Genomic DNA, 17754 nt, shown 5'->3' on the forward strand with positions numbered 1-17754 from the left:
TGCTCACTGATGCTGATCAGACCCGCCTGCCAGCATGACCCAGCAGTAATTGCCCTGACTAGGAAGGCAGGATTTTAGCCCTTGTGGCTAGGGCGACTCAGCAGGAAAGCCCTGTATTTCCATTCACACTGAGTTACACTTGGTAATAACCATGGCCTGGGCTGACACGTTCCTTGGCTTTTAGACTCAGTTTATTTTCTCTAAACATGTAGAAGTGACTGACTTTCAGTGGAGCTTCTCTGATCCTAAACCTCCTAGACACTTCTGATAATCACTCCCCCTCTGTCCATTAGCCTCAACATGTATTCAGTCCAGAATGTGGTTAGTAGGAGTAATTATAGTAACACCTTCATCTTATTATATTTATTCCTTATGCATGAAACAACAAGAACTGCTGTGTAACAGATGCAGGTGCAAAGCGGTATGGAAAAGCCACGTTGCCTTGCGCCAAGCTCGGGGGTAGCTATCAATCTGCAGGATCCACAGATGGACTCAGCCTGCAGAGCTAATGACCACGTCTGCTTTAGGTGTCGGGTTCCTGAACGTAACACACCCCCTGATACTAAAAACCCAAGGGCACAAGCTGTCTGGGTCGTTCACGTGGTGGGGAATTGTAGCTTGGCCCAGTGGAGCACCCAGGCCGAGTCCTACATCTGCCATGCTGCAGCCTGCTCGGCATCAAGCTCCGACGCTATTCTAATCAAGGCATGGAATCAATAGCGTGTGGCAGATATGAGATGCTGAGGAAAATACGATGTTACTGAGTCAGCCTGTAGATTTCCAGCAGGATGCGCCAGCTATTAAACAACAGCTGCACAGAAGGGTTGAAAAAATGTGATTTCTGAGTCATGGGAGGGAGAGCGTAGAGGTTCCTGCTACAAATGCTCAAGCCTCCTGTGAAAAAGACAATGCTAGGGTGATTTTTCTCTCATTGCAATGATGGTGGGTGATTCCACTCCCTCCCTCTCTCCTGCACTCACAATCTGGCTGTTGCTGTATAAGTTCCAGATGTAAAACCAACACCTGTTTCTAAATAAGCACTGCTCCACTGTATAGTCATTGTTCCTCATCCCTTTGTGTGATATGCTTATTGCAGGAGTTAGGTTGAGAGACCGAGGGCTTGACTCTCCCCTCAGCTACATAAGCGTAAATCAGGAGTAACTCCATGGGAGTCGGTGGAAATATGCTGGTGTACCACTGGTGTGTGTGGGATCTGAATTGGGGCTGGAGAGTTCAAAGTCCAGTTTTGGTCTGTATTACCAGTTCCAGCCACCAACATTTGCATAGCCCCAAATTATTCCATAACTGTCCACTCTGACATTTCTCACACCTTCCTCTGACGCATCAGGGACACAACACTGGACTGGATGGACCTTGGGTCTGAGCCGTGTAGCTGGGTGCCTTTGATACAGGAGCTAGAAAATGAGCAAGGCATTCCCTGAACAGGCCTTACCCAATAGCAAACGTCAGGTGGGCTCCCTTTTGCAACTGGGACTTGCAATGGTTGGTAAAGATGATCTGCATGAAAAGAAAACAAGAAATGTTAACCTGCAGCACAGGTTTTTAACTCCTGGTGCTCCCCTCTAACCTCTTCTTGTTGTCTTTGGAGATGGAGAAGGAATAAAAGGTGTTATCAGTAAATGCTGATTAGAGGGAATATATTGTAACCATGGGCTGTCACTGTAACTTCATTAGGAACAGAACACCTAACCTACGTTCTTGGAGAGTGTGGGCATCGTGTTACATTATTATAGTGAGTATTAAGTAATACTTACTGATATAGATTGATTTACAATCTGTGGGATGTGTATATCAATACTTGATTACATATATATTGCATAATAGCCCCCAACTGTGCCTCATAGCAAGATTGCTTAACAGAGAGCAATGAAACTGACAGTAAATAGAATAGACAGACATGAAGAAATTCCATCATCTCATAAGGAATTAGTATCCGTTGCTACGGCTAGGCTAGTGAAAAGAAATGGGCAATTTGTATCTTAATCTGCCAGAGCCTAGAAATGTTCTTTTTCTCTCATTGCAAGAAGTTTGAGAGCAGATATTCAGAAGAGCTCATTTAAAGCAATATTCCAGTAATGTTGAAATCCCATCGTGAAGCCAACCTTCCTGACTTACAAAACTCTAAGCACTAGCATTGTAATGTGCCTCTCACTCTTAAATCTGCAACTGATTGGCCTGGCAACTGAACCTTAAAAAGGCCCTGGGGTGGATTTTCCTTGTGTGAATTCCTGGCTTCTGGGAGAGGAATTGAGACATCAGTAGGCTTGGAAGGATTTTATTTGTATCAGTAAACACTGATTTCATCTCTCTCGCGCACACCCACTCTTTCTGATTTTGATTTAACTTGTATATTTTGACGTGATGTTGATTATTTTAATTTTAACGGTTATAAAGCTTTAACCTTTTGAATCTGTGTCTGTCATTAAATAATTGTCTGATACCCACTATAATTTCCACATCTGAACATGTAAATCAATAAAAATCTTCAGAAAGTTTAAAAGTTAACATTAATATTATAAAAATTAAAAATTATAAAAAATAAAAATTGAATGCTGCCAATCCTAGACATCAGAAAACATTCAAAATTCCCCAAGGGGAAGTCTTTTCCCTTCTTGAAGAGAAAATCCATTCTCTTCAGCAAGTTGCTTGGTACTTTGAAGAAAATTAATTAAGCAAAATATGAAATGTCTAGGAGAGTTGCATTGAGTACAGTGAAAGCCCATAATTCTGCTATTGAAATGCTACCTTAGGGTTCAAAGGCCCCCACTTAATGTTCACTTGTCACATTGGCCTCTACTGTGCTGTTGCAGGAGAGGCTTTGGGATTGAACCGGCCAGTCCTGGTGCCATACAAATTGATCAGGGACAGTCCTGATGCTGTTGAAGTTACGGGTCTGCCAGATGATATCCCTTTTAGAAACCCCAACACCTACGACATCCACCGGCTGGAGAAGATCCTGAAAGCACGAGAGCACATCCGGATGGTGATTATAAACCAACTCCAGTAAGTTTCAGTAGCTCCTGTACTTCAGGAGTCTTTTCTAAACACATGAGGCCAGATCCCCATCTGGTGTAAATTGGCATGGTTCCATGGGTTGCAATGGAGCTGCACCAGTTTACACAGGTTGAGCATCTGGTCCATTGTAGCTTCTGTTTTACGTTTGTAAGAATGCTCTTGTCTCTCAGCTACATGAGGAATCATCCTGCCAGGCTATGGAACTGTAGGGGTCTGTTCAGATTCTTATAGGCAAGTGAAACAAGGTAAGGCAGGGTGTCGTCATCTCTAGAAAACACCTGGCTTACATGTCAGTGGAGTGATACCAATTGACACCCACTGTCCATCTGGCCCAATGAATTTACTGCTGTGGTTTTCGTTCAGCTGTTTATCACTCTGCTAAGGAACTTTCAACCTAAAGGTAACCTGGGGTTGATGCCCCACAGTTGTGAGACTATTGCAATGTATAAAGAAAGCTTTGTTAACAAAAAGCTTTATCACTATGATACGGCCTCTCTGTACTAAGCTACTTGAATGCTTCCTAGGGGTAATCAGGGTTGTGAGGCTTCTCACCACCACCTCCCCTTTGTGTGAGGAAGTCTTGTCTCTGCCTGCCAGGGGTCAGCTCCATGAAATCACCAGCCTCTGGCAGCAAGCTCTGCCTTCCAGGCCTCCCTCTTTCTCTGTACAGGTTAGCGATAAGCGCACACTAACCCCTGCATCCTCTGAGCGTCCCTCTGGAGTATTCAGCCCCATTCCACTGACCACTCATAGTACTCTGATTCGCCACTCCCAAAGGCGTAACACACGCCAGCTTGTAAGATTCAAGTCAGGATCACCCTCTCCCTAACACACAGCAGTTCTTCAGAAATGAAAACCAGAGTAAGTTGATTATCAAGGAACAGAGATTCATGTGATAGAGTGAGAGAATATTGGAAACAAATGGTTACATATCGAAGAAAATCATAACCTGCTTTCTAGAACTTTGACTTACCATCAAGGCATTCCACTATCTCCTACAGGATAGCTTACCCCAAGTCTTTTCCCCAGTGTGCTCAACCAGTTGGACTGAGATCCCTTCTCAAAGACCAAGCTCACTGGCAGATTTTCCTGACAGACTGAAAGAATTCTTGGGCGTTCAGATACAGTTTCAAAAGTTCATTGTCTTATTCCAAAACATAACAACACCTCCTGGTTTTGTTTTTGCTTCCAGCCCCCTCTATCAGTTTATTAGCATTTTGCTGGACTGTAAATGGGCGTCCATTGAGAACCATACAGTACTCAATTTGTATATGACCAGCAGAGTGAGATATGCATCTCTTCCCCCTTGCCTGCCAGGAGTATGTGGACCACCTTTTGGTGACCTCCCTTAACTCTCAAAGCTATAGAACTTAATTTTTAGTATAGATACATAACTCCTCACATATTTCCCATACATACATCTCACAATGATTATGATGACCAGTGTAACACAGGATTTCATTAGAGACCTTATACGACCCCTTTTGGTGAACCTGCCTTTTGGCATCAAGAGATCTTGGGTCACAGCAAAAAGATGAGGACTAGGTTTTGTTTATATCCTTGTAGCTAAAGATTGTCCGAGGCACTGAAAATGCTTTGGGCTGGTCCATTTAGAATCAACTGGTGCTGTCTCAGCAATTCTCGGACGTGCTGCCCTATCATATATCTAAAACTCAAAAGAACTCTGTGTACCACCACTGCAGTTTTATTCAAAGTAGTTAGAGTGGGTTCTTATTCTGATCAACCATCTGATGTACAATCTGTACCAAACGTACTAGAGTTTGAGAACCACTGGTCTACATGAAGTACAAATCTGGGAGGAATTTTGGAGCCTGTTTCTAATAAGTCTATATATTCTTACCTGCTAATTTCCTTTCTTGAACCCGTTAAGCCCAGCATTCTTGCAGTGAACTTTCCTTTGTCTTTGTGGTGCTTGGGAGGCATGCCACAGCTTGGGCTCAGAAAGGAGTCCTTTGAGATGCTGCTGCTGGTACTCGTTTGGGATGGAGAAGGACTCTGGGGTGGAGGTTACAATGTGTTCTGCTTGCCTCCCCTGAGAAGCCTAGCACCATCTTAGTACTACATGGGGGAACCTGATGACCATGGGGCTGAATGCATGAAAGTGGGTGGTGGCTGCATGGAACGGACACTGCAGGGTCATTTATAAGCCCAGTTTCTGCTCATTCATGGTTGGAGGCCCCTGACTAGCTAAAAGCTATATCCATGCACTGTTAGCAGTGGGTCTGAAGTCCTGCTAGATCAGGAGAGCTATCCCGCACAGTGCATGTTGCAGTCTGACTCCTCTCCCAGCTGCCATTCCAAAGGGGAAAGGGGAGGGATCCAAAGTCTTGGCCTAGACCTTCCCCATACGCCAGGAGGGAGCACTCCTCAGGAATACAGCCTGGGGAACCAGCCTGCTCTTGTAGACTCTGCCTATTCATCCTGAGTCTGCTTGCAGAAGAGGCGGGAGTCTGCATCTGGACAGGGCTGGGGGAAGCAAGAGAAGGAAATACACTGTCTGGCCCTGACCTCTGGTTTCTTCTCCTTGTCCCCTCTGGTGTCCAGTGGGAAGATAAGTGCCCAGGGAGACCAACAAAGAGCTGCCTTGGGATGCATGAGTCCAATACGGAGCAAAGCAAAGAATTGCTTAAATGTCCAGATGAGCAATTTTCAAGTAATTTTCCTAGGATAAATAATGCTCTGAGCAGAGGACTGGGCATGCTGTGTGCTCTGCTATAGATGGGGGAGCATTCTGGATAGGCAGCCAAAGCAGACAGTTCTATGCCCTAGCACAGTGGTTCTCCACCAGGGGTACACGTCCTCCTAGGGGTACGCAGAGGTCTGGTTCACCACCAGGGCTACGCGTCCTCCTAGGGGTACACAGAGGTCTTTCAGGCGGTACATCAGCTCATCTAGATATTTGCCTAGTTTTACAACAGGCTACATAAAATGTCATATGGACAATGACTTGCTCATACTGCCCTATATACTATACACTGAAGTAAATGTAAGTACAATATTAATAATCTAATTGATTTATAATTATATGGTTAAAATGAGAGTTAGCAATTTTCAGTAATAGGTGCTGTGACACTTTTGTATTTTTGTCTGATTTTGTAAGCAAGTTGTTTTTAAGTGACTTGGGGTACAGTAGACTGGAAAGATTGAGAACCACTGCCCTAGTACAGTCTCAAAGGTCTGGTCTGCCTCCAAACATGTGAGATGGAGGAAATAGCACAAGGAGATGGTTCGATATGCAAGGGAGAAAGAAGGTATGTGCCCTAGTCATTCACAATCTCTAAGCCCCATCTTGTTTCTTACACAGACCGTTTGCTGAAATATGCACAGAGGCCAAACAAACAGGTAAGCTCAATGCTAAATCTCTCCTTCCATTGGATCAAGCTGCAAAGCAAAACATACAGATTGCAGCACAAAATCCACAGGATTCCAGGCTCCGGGGTTCAAAAGAAAATAGAGCAGGCTAGTTTGGTAGATGTTTGTCTTCCTAATCCTCCCCATCTCATCATCCAGCTGGGGCCTGAGATAAAGTCTGGGATCTACCCAGGAAGGAAAATGCACAGGCTTGGCTTCTCTTCAACAGCTTATAATTGTCTTTTATGATGCTGTGTGTGAAAGGGAAACAGGTGCTGTAGTTTCAAAATAAGATTTTCAAAGTCACCTAGGGGATTTAAATACCCTTCCCATTAATTTTAATGGCTGTTGCTGACTAAATCCCTTAAGATGGCTTTGAAAATCTCAGCTCTAATACTGTTTTTCAATATGCAAAGATTGAATCACTTACTGTGCTTGAGAGGAGTCAGTGCTCTCAATTCAAGTTCTGCCAGACAAGGCTCCTTTTTACCAAAGCCACCAAGACGACTGGCACTCATAAGCTTCCAGGTTGGCTGTCTCCCAGCAGGAAGGTGATGGATCAGAAGGGCACGGTGATCTAAATGACCTCTAATGCCCTAAGAAGTATCCTGTGAATAGAGGACTCAAGCCTGACCATGGCAAGGTGAAGCAGCAGCCTGGAAAGGGTTACGGGTCCCTGACTATCACAAGGCTGAGTAGGATATATAAGAAAGAGGAAGCTAGGCCTAGGGGCAGAGGAAAAAGAGAGTGTTCTTTTTTTCCTGGCTGGTAGAGACAAAGGAAAAGCCTCTGGGATGGTAGCCAGTGGAGATACTTTTATTTTGCATTATGTATGTTGTGTTAAATCAGTATGCCTCACGGCCAGGGCCTTGAAAGGAATTGGGTGTGGTGTTTGCTTCCCTTCCTAAGCCATTCAGATATCCCATTTTTTTCCCATCCTCCCCTCCAGAGAAAGACAACAGTGTTCCCAAACGAAAGCGGAAGAGGATCTCTGAAGGGAACTCGATCTCCTCCTCCTCGTCATCTTCCTCTTCCTCCTCTTCCAATATGGAGTCCACATCCTCAACAAATCAGATTTCACTTGTGGTAAAGCCTTCTAAATGTCAGCCAAGTTACTGCACCTCTGTCTAGCTCAGGGTTCTGTAAAGGCTCCCATCCGCCCTTTCCTTCACTGGCCCAAGAAATGCTATAAACCCGAACGTAGAGCGGCGAGACCAGCTCTGGTAAAGATGGGGAACTCGAGCTTTTGAGCCGCTGCCCCTCTGCGCTGTTGGCCCTGGGAAGCTGGTTCATCAGTGGAGCAGAGGGCCCACTCGGCATCTCCCCTGCACCAGCTCCGCACGCTCTTGCAGTCGAAAGGGCTCAGAGCCCTCTGCACAACAGACTTCAATGGCAGTGCCGTGCAGGAGCAGCCTCCAGGAGAGGCACGTTACAGTGTAGTCACTTTCCCCTCTTGCATGCTCCCCACACCCTTCGGCTCCAGGCAGCACTACACAAGCAGCAGGATGTGGCTGGCAAGGGTAATGTCACGGAATGCAGGGGTCACAGCCTTTGAAGTTATTTCACAGGTTCCAGACACAAATCTCCAGGCTCTGAAAGTCTCGAACTCATAACCAGCTGTGTTCTTTCATAAACCAGCTCTGTCAAACTCAGCGAAGTGCAATTAACATGCTTCAGCTTTCAGTGTGCTTTGGCCCTTCTGTTGCATGGGTTTTTTGTTTTGCTTTTTATACGTCTTAAAAGGGGAATAGGTGTGAAGCTAAAATTTCCTTGAAGTAGAAACTCAAAGATGTAAAAATAATAACGGAAGTCAATGGAGAGACACATGGATCTGTTCCAGCTGAGGAGCTGGCCTTAATTATTTATTGGCAATTATTTTTCCAAGCATAATTTTAAAAAAAGAAAGCAAAAATACTCATACACTTAGAAGTTATTCTGGGTAAGTTTTATGGTGTTTTATTTATTTATTTATTTTTTAAAACTTACTTGAAAAGTGGGAGACTTGCTGTGTGTGTTGGGCACGACAGAGACTTGATCAATGGACGTTTTTGCTGAGTATTGTGTTCTAACAGCGTTTTGCCTTCTCTCTCTCTTTCAGCAATGGCCCATGTACATGTTAGACTATGGTGGTCTAAATGTCCAGATTCCAGGACCTATTAACTATTAGACCTCAATACTGAATCAGAACCTCAAATGACAGAATAAATAAATAAATGTAATTTATGTAAAAAGTGTATATTCCAATATGTATCAATGCCTTTTAGTTTTTCCAATGATTTTTACACTATATTCCTGCCATCAAGGCCTTTTTAAATAAAAATAAAAAGTGTTGCCTTGCTCTTAAAAGTACTTATTTTATTATTTGTATTATTGATTAAATCCGTTATAGGTAAAAAATAGAGACGAGCACCTTCTGATGGACAGCAGCATACCTTGTCGTGCTTTGCCTTCAAAATCAAATGGGTAGTGTGACTAGAGTTTGAACCCCAGATTTTTGACACATTGTTGTCTTGCTTCATTTGCCACTGGTGTCTTCAGACTTCAGTTAACAATCAAAAAAATCCAAAACAACCTTTTATTGATATTGAAACATCAGTACAAAATTGCAACATGATGTATGGACAAATAAACACTCGACAGAAACAAAGAACGGGGCCTGGATTCCCATTTACCCCACTCTAGCAACGGACGGGGCTTTAAGGTGAGTAGCAGATTACATGTAAGCCCACTTTAAGAATTCTTTAGCTCACCAGGGCAAGTTAAAGAGGTCTTAGTATGCATGACCATTAGTCCCTGGATTACTATCTCCACATCACTTCCTCAGCTGTCTCACATGCCTTTCATGTGCACATCTACGGTCCCTGAAATTAAAGAGAAATTCTTCCCCAATCTCACAGAATTCCTCAGTTTAGTCATCCTGAATAAAATGCAGCTCTGGGCAGAAAGCCTGTACATGGCCCAGGCATCATTTAATCCCACTTAAACCCAATTTTGGGATTTGCGAGGCACATAGGACCAGTGCTGGCCCTCTGCAACAAGGGTGAATTCCATCCTCAGCTCACAAATAAGATGAAGCCATTTCTGCTATGTAAATTTACCAGTCTTTCAAAACCATAAAAGCTTATTCATTTCCTAAGGATCAATTTCTTAACCAAGGTGATAGTAATCCATTTTTTAAAAGGCTTTGAAGTATCATGGATTGAAGAAAACTCATGTAGTAACTAGAGTTCTGACTTGTCTAGTATCATGTGTCACTAGATTATTTCTAGAGCATGTGAATAAAAAGTTCTAACATTAGGACATTTCAAGAAACGTGTCAAATTACCACCTTGATTCCTATTCTTCCAGCACACATCATTGTCCATGTGGCCACATTTGGCCAGGAATGCACTAAATTCCAGCAAATCATTTTAAATTGCTGCAATTTCATTTTAGTCTCATTAAAAGATTGTTGTACATTCTAATATAGTTGACTGATGTGTCTCATCAAAGCACATATTTAACATGCACTCGCATGTATGTGAGAGATTGAAATGCACAAGTCGGATATGATAGTCAAGGTAGCTCAGGTGCTCAGATAATACAGTGATGAAGGCTGTAACATAACCTGAATAGGCTGGAATTATTATACACTGTTTTGAGATTAGCCAAGAGGAAGATGCAGGTGGTAATACTGAAAGGAGATGGCTCAAGTGCCCTAGGCAAACATGAATGCAGATAACTTGATGCTCTGTGAAATCTCAGCTGTTGATTGCTTCTCAAGTTAAAAACCATTTGGCAACAATGTGGATGGCAGATCCTTCAGATATAAATCCCCCTCAGACTCACTCCCATTCCTCCCAATAAAGGAATCTAACCACAATATAGTATAGTTCGAGACTGAAGAATGATGGATTAATTTTAGAAAACCATTGCTTAGTGTTGGTGCTCTTACCCAGGTATCCTTGCTATACTTCACTATTGGGTTAGCCCGCTTTTTCCACTGGTGCAGCTAGATAGCACTGAATTAAGGAAGGTACATTTCTAGAGCTTCTAAATGTATCTAAGAAGGAAGGTACTAGATCAAAGAAGAGAAACCAGTTGTGAATACCCTTTTACAATATAATATCATAGAATCATAGAATATTAGAGTTGGAAGGGACCTCAGGAGGTCTGTATGCTTCTGTATTTGGAAGACCTAAGCCACCTTTTTGTTTTAAGGGCTTGACGTTTCTAGTTTCATACCTGGTCTTTCTACGTCCCACAGAACATTTTTTATCATACCTTGAATTATTTTAACGCTCTTGGGATTTTATATAGATTTCCTTGACCTCCAGTCACTGCTGAGTTAAGTGCAAATTATAACAAGAAACAACCAGCCATGTTCCCCCCAAACAACTCAAGAAAAGGCACAATTGAGACAGTGGAGATAAATTAGGATAAACAAATTTCACAGTTTACACGAGGGATGAATTTGGTCCAAAAACTGTAATGGAATCATAAAGGCTTAAAAGGGAAAAAGCCTCGATTACCAGGAAGGAATCACAAAGGGAATCGGGAAATAGCTGGGTCATGGACCGATCTCCCCCTTCTGTGTTCAGTCAACCTTGTGGCCATGCCTCACCTCTGTGTCTGTTCATGATGTGCTCTGAGACTCTTAATGCATCTTCAAAGCTATACCACAGCAGTGCTTCTGCAAAGGGATCTCATAACCAGGGTCCATGGTTCAAATACTCCTGTTTGTCCCCCAAAGTCTAACCAATCCACCGGAACGGATGCACTTTCCATGCACGCACCATAATAATGTGCCCAAGATGAAATGGGAAAAAGATGGCAAATAATAGACACCCACTATTGCCTCTCTTACCCAGGCTACAGGGACGGAACAAAACAATTTTACCAGTAACTTCTGCCCAGGACCTAAGGGCCTGATCCTGGGATGTGCTTAGTCATATGTTCAGGCCCTAAGTGTGCACTCATCCTGTCGAAGATTATTCAGAAGCTGAAAAGCTGGTGATGAAGCTGCTGCCCTCTTTCGGCTTTCAATCTCTACCTGTTTGGAATTTCTCCCAGTGGAAGTGCCTCTCTGATGTAGTTGTTCATGTTAGGAACTGGTCATTTAAAATGTATTTCTCTTCTTTTTTCTCTCTACCAACATCTTTTCCTCTTTTCCCGTTACTTTCTGTCTCATCTCTCTTTTACTTGATAAGCTAGAAGGAAATAATGGAATAACATAGGATTGCATTAATAGGCTATCGGGCCAATATTTTCTAACTTGGGTACAAAAACTGGGCACCTGACTCCCTTTTTAGAAACCTAAATAAAAGTGGCTTGCTGGATGGAAGGATGGTCTTGTGAATAAGGCACTGGAACTTGATCATTCTGGGCCTCAATTGCTGGTTCTTTAAAATGAGGATAGTATGAGAATGTCTGTCTTGTCAATTTAGATTGTAGACTCTTTGGAACAGAGACTGTCTCTTACTAAGAGTATGTACAGCACCTAGTGCAATGGGGCCTGACCTTGGTTGAGACTTATAGCAGCTGCTGTAATATACTAACTACTAACTTTATTTTTAGAAGTGATGAACACCAATAATGCCCAATGAAGGCTACAGGAGCTCAATCCCACTGAAAATATGGATTTACATGCCTAACTTTAGGCTCCGGAGTTAGAAAACCTCTATCATTACTCTTTGTGTTGTTTTGGAACATGGGGCCATTTGAAAAGCGAATTCTAACCTTTCCTGTCTTTGGAAAAGTGATGATTAGTGCTTTATTGGTGTTTGCAGTCAGATATAATTCCAGCAATTTCCATAATCTTGATCTTTTCATTTGTGGTGTATGTTTACATAGAGCTTTTGTATATACATGATTACATACCGAATGGAATCTCTTCCGTTGCAATTAGAACATTGAAGATGCAGATCCTAACACTTCAGCCACATTTCTCATTTATTACTTTTGAAAGAGTTTGGTGATTTTTTGTGTGTGTGTTTACAAATCCAATAACAATCCTCATTAAGAGTCGCAAAACATGAAGCCATTTTGATCTCAGACAGATGGCAGCTAAATGAAGTTTAATTAAAGAATGAGAGCTTTGATTCAAATCATTTTTAAAATATAGTACACTGAGCCACTGGAGAAGCAGCATAAACAGCATCTGGGCTTTTATTCAGAACCCAGAATCCATTTGTGAGAAAACACTTCGCAAAACATTTCAGTGAAATCATGAGTTTGTCAACAATCTCTTGAGAGAGACTCAAGCTGTCGGCTGGATACAGCATAGAAATCCTGCTTTCTCTCTGGTAAACATGGAAAGTACTTAGGATACTGCTAAGGAATCAATGAGCATTTTCAGATGGTTGGGTTCTTAGGATGAAATGAGTCTGGTTCCTTCAGTTTTTCTTGAAGAATTACACTAACTCAAAAGAGAGGAAGGTTTGATTTAAGCCACAAATGCAGTCAAACTCTATTCTGTTCTGCCTGGGTCCTGCTAGTACACTCAACATAGTAGTATCTGAGCACCTTCCAGTAGCCCATTAAGCAAGGTGACTAATATCTGTCGCCTGTTACTCAACCACGGGTAGGTTCTATAAGCTTGGTTGCGTTAAAGCCTCGGTTAGCACAGGTTCAAGGCAGTGTGCCTTGTCTACACGGAACTTCTGGAAGGGGTTGGTTAGCATGTGTCCGCTGACAGGTAGTAACATCACACCTTCAACTCTCATCTAGACCTGGCTTGAGGCACGACTGCTGCGATGGGCAGCCTACACCCCACTCCTTGCTTAAGGCTATGCTTAACCTCAGAATCTAGCCAGTTATTTCCACAGCAACCAGCGGTGGTATTGTCAAACAGGTTCGTGACTTCAGGGGATAAGCAACCGGGGCAGGGGAATGATTATGAAATATAGGCCTAGATCCTGAAAGGCATTTAAGCACCTACCTCTGACTCATTGCAATGGGAGTTAGGTGCCTAAATACCACTGAGGATCTGGACCATAGAGCCTGATTCTCTATTTATGCCACATGTGGTGTGGCCATTTAAACCAGCGCCAATTGGGTGTAAATTGTTCCCAATCTGATCTGGTACTGTTTTGCCTCACTTTGCACTGGTGTAAATGACTGCACAGTGGCAGAGCAATGGAGATGCAGGCCCAGGAATCTTTTGTCATTTAAGGGAACCTGCTAATGAAGACGGAAGGAAGGGAAATACAGAAATTATTGCTTGAGCACTGACTTTTTTCCCCTTTTTCACCAGGCCGGATTACTTTTCAAAGTGTTTCCATGTGGTGGCAGCAGCTGAGCAGCACAGTTTTCAGACCAATTGTGTTTAGGTTTTAGTATTTCACATATTCTAAAAGTTTTGTGGTCTTCAGAACCATCCATTCCTTGAACAGTGGAGGCGTAGATTCTCAGCTGGTAAAGATTGGTACAACTCCTGTGACTTTGCTGGAGCTACAACAATTTACGCTCACTGAGGGTATCTGGCCCATGAACTGGAGTTTAAAATATGCAGGCTATTTTGAAGCCATGTTTTCCCCTAAATTATTTCTTCCAATTAATGGCCCAAATACTGTTCAGTTTACTCAAGCAAATAGCCCTATTGATTAACTCAGGGATAAGTCCAAAGGTGTTAACAAGACTACTCGTGAGTAGAGTAAGCAGAGTTTGGAAGATTGGTTGATGGAAATAATAGTTTAGGGCCAAGTTCTCCTCTTATACCAATGGAAATCAAGAATTGGTGGAGTTGCACTATAATAAAACTGGGGTTAGTGAAGAGTCAGGCCTGTCTGGCTTGTTGTACCGCTTTGAAATATTTTGGCTATTTTAAACTCCAATTCTTGCATTAAAGAAAAGAGCACTGGCTGACGTTAATGACAATGGGACCATGTGTGTCTAAAACATGTCAGATTTGGATGAATGCTATTTGAAAAATCTCTCTTTTTTCAAGGTCATTTCCAGTTTAGCTAATGAGATGATTTGCCGCCTGCTTTAGGCTCAGGCATGGCAGAGTTAGTAGCTTGGGGCGGCTGACTGCGTTGCAAGCATCAGGGGCTTTTTGCATTCCTCCATTCCACCCCACAAACTCTCTGGGTGCTGCCCTATATTTCAGGGGCTCCCTACAGCTTTCTTCACCCCTTTCCTCATGGCAGAATCTCTGTGTTCCCCACCCTCACCCGCCATTCTCCCACTCTCAACATAGCTAGGGCTCTGTGTGCTCATTTCCTTCTGCCACAAGACTAACATGCACATTCTTTTATGGTCAAAATCTGGCATCAGGAAACCTCACACCAAATGAATAAGGCCCAGATCCTCCAAGGAATTCAGCCTCCAAATGTGGAAGTAAGAAGCCTAAATCCCATAGCAGCTCTGAACCTTAGTCTCCAAAAATCCTTTAACTTTTGGCAGTATTTACAATTCTCTTCTACCGTTACCACCCAAGGCTTGAGGCTGATTTCCCATTGCCTTGCAGCTTGTGTGTAGTCACTGGAGTGTAAAATGCTGCTTCTCTGCTTGGGTGATGATATTTTACACCCACGCTGCCCAGCTGCAAATGTTGCATGCTGTGGAAGCCATCGAGGGATCAGACCTTGTTTGATATCAAAGGTATCAGATACTGTTTTCCTCTCAGTGATCACTGATTAACCCAACGATGACTATACCTATTAAATATAATCTGTAATAAGGTACCGATGGAGAACGCCACAAATTACAAGTGACTGGTGTCTTCATGCTGAAACACTGAAGTATGTTCCCCTCTTGGTATACACACCTCCCTCCCTTTTATGTTAATAGGGTTTGTAGCTGTATGGCAAGGAAAGTGGAGAAGCGCCCTTCTGCAGAGACCAGTGTGAAGTTAAGTTAAAATGTATGTGTTGCTCCTAGTTCTACCCATTTCCTTTGGTTCCTCAGTGGAGCATTATAGTAAAGGAGGGCTGGGCTTCCCTGTTCACTTTCTCTAAATCAGCTGAGAAAACTAGTTCTAAAGCAGGTGATTATAAACTTATGTAATCAGATGGGGTTTTCTTTTTCAGTATCCCAAGAGGACACTGCCAATGGAGCATCTAAATTGTTTCTTAAGTGAATATATTAAACCGCTGCCTCAGATTCAAATTAACAGATCCATAGGGTATGAAGGCAGTTGAATTAAACTGGCACACTTTAATACCAATCTTCTAACACTATTTGAGTGAGTATTTTTTGTGACATTGAACTGTGGGGCATAGCTATGTGACCCAGCAGTGAAGTATTTTTTATACCGTTTAATAAGATGATGAGAATGGCACTGCTCAAAAGGGCATGCAACAACCCAAGGAGGGTTATTGGTTACAGTCAAATGAATTTGTGCTCCTTACAGACTAGATTTCAAAGCTGCCTCGTGGTGGAGGGGTTGGATACCAGTTCCCGAGGGTGCCCAGATGAGAGGTCTGCATGGGCCTAATTTTTAGGCCCGAGCCAGGCATGAACTAGACCCAAGCCCAAGAAAATCAAGTTGTTTTCCAACCCAAACCTCCTTTCTGAACTTCACTCAGCACCACCACTGCCACCTCCTGTCTGTGGGGTAGGCTGCTCTCCTCCTCCTAACCCTGGGCTCACCGCATCAGTGACTTTGTGCAGCCGTAGATGAGTACTCTGATCCTGGGTGGGTACCTCTTGGGTGCAGACTGTAACAGTTTTACTATGTGTGGGAAGACAGAAAGAAAACTGGCATAGGAACCAGTAAAAAGGAGGATATGAAAAAGAGCATGAAATAAGTTTACAGACAAACCTACTGTGGGAAAAGAGGGATAGTATGATGGTCTAGCAAGAGAGCTTGAACTCGTATTTTGGTCTGCCACTGGTAAAGCTCTGTGACAGGAAGAGCACCTCATCACACCTGCAGGGCAGAGAGGTCAGCCTTCTGCAGAGTCGACTGTAAGAAGCAATCAGGGAGTCAGAAAGAGGCATGTACGGGGGTTCAGTTTGAGGCAGGAAGGTGGGACTTCGCAGTCCTCGTGTCTCAGTGAAGTACTGTAAGTACACAACTCCCATGCCTGGCGGAGCATGAGCTTCCTCACCCTGTTAAACCACAGAATGTAAAGGATTCCCCCCCCGCCCACAACTCCCTAAAAGCATGGCCCCAGGTGGTGGATTTGGGAATGTCTATCCACGGACATCTCTGAATAAGGAAGGCGCGGTGGACCTAAAGTTGGGTATGGGGCTGGTTGCTCTACCAGGCAAAACCAAACTTCCTCTAGAAACAAACACTAGGCGACATGGCAGCGTGCAGCAAGCTCGAGCAAGAGAGCAAGTTCCTACAAAGACTAGGCCGGGCATTGGTCAAACCCATAAGGAAGCCCATGTCATGAAAAGTCCCATCTTCGAGGCAAAAGCAGTAATGAACATCAGATTCTGGAATGTGAGAAGAATGTATAAAGCTACTAAAACTGCTCAAATAATTAAAGAATGGAGCGATGCCATCCTGATGTCCTTGGAATCCGGGAGACAGGTTCAAACAAACTATACATTAGAGCAGTGGCCCTCAACCTTTCCAGACTACTGTACCCCTTTCAGGAGTCTGATTTGTCTTATGCATGCCAAGTTTCACCTCACGTAAAAGCTACTTGCTTACAAAATCAGACATAAAAATACAAAAGTGCCACAGCACATTATTACTGAGAAATTGCTTACTTTCTCATTTTTACTGTATAATTATCAAATACATTAATTGGAATATCAATATTGTACTTAAATTTCAGTGTATAGTATACAGAACAGTATAAACAAGTCATTATCTGTATGAAATTTTAGTTTGTACTGATTTCGCTGGTGCTTTTTATGTAACCTGTTGTAAAACTAGGGAAATATCTAGGTGAGTTGATGTACGCCCTGGAAGACCTCTGCATACCCCCAAGGATACGCATACCCCTGGTTGAGAACCACTGCTTTAGAGAAACAGATAAGACCATCATCTGCTCTGTGAACCATCATCTGCTCTGGCTGGTAGATATGAAGCTGGTGTAGCAATTCTAATGCTAAATGAAGCAGAGTAGGCACTGACTGTGTGGGAATCAGTCAGTGAAAGAATTATTAGAGCTCACTTTCAAACTAGATTCTTCCCATTAGCAGTAATAGATTGCTATGCCCCAAACAATAACAAGCCGGATAAGGAAAAAGATGCTTTTTATGATATGTTAACCAAAGTCCCAAAGCATGATGATATAGTGACTATGGGTGATTTTAATGCAAAGGAAGGAAATAACAATGACTTAGATAAAGTTGTGGGCAAGTGGGGCAGGGGTTTGGATCTGAACCAAAATGCTAAATGATTGGTAGAAATCTGCAGTATGAATAACCTAATGATAGGTGGAACGATATTTCCTCATAAAG

At 43.0% G+C, this 17754-nt stretch overlaps 1 protein-coding gene across 7 annotated transcripts in view; it reads left to right on the forward strand.

The window, feature by feature from the left end:
* The window catches only part of GTF2IRD1 (GTF2I repeat domain containing 1), a 154136-nt gene extending 145379 nt beyond the window's left edge, over positions 1–8757 (forward strand). For 6 of the 7 annotated variants that reach the window (XM_067537889.1, XM_067537891.1, XM_067537894.1 and 3 more), the window contains 4 exons: positions 2832–3024; positions 6362–6399; positions 7358–7494; positions 8507–8757. In XM_067537889.1, coding sequence (XP_067393990.1) covers positions 2832–3024; positions 6362–6399; positions 7358–7494; positions 8507–8575 — 437 coding nt within the window. In that variant the 3' untranslated portion in view covers positions 8576–8757. Of the gene's footprint in view, positions 1–527; positions 910–2831; positions 3025–6361; positions 6400–7357; positions 7495–8506 lie in introns of those variants that run through there. The other variant, XM_067537895.1, reaches the window with a different exon arrangement.
* Positions 8758–17754: the final 8997 nt, after the last annotated feature.

The sequence above is a fragment of the Emydura macquarii genome, unplaced genomic scaffold, assembly GCF_026122565.2.
Source record: "Emydura macquarii macquarii isolate MOO-44397 ecotype Brisbane River unplaced genomic scaffold, CSIRO-AGI_Emac_v2 contig_450, whole genome shotgun sequence".
In the NCBI taxonomy this organism is placed as follows: Eukaryota; Metazoa; Chordata; order Testudines; family Chelidae; genus Emydura; species Emydura macquarii.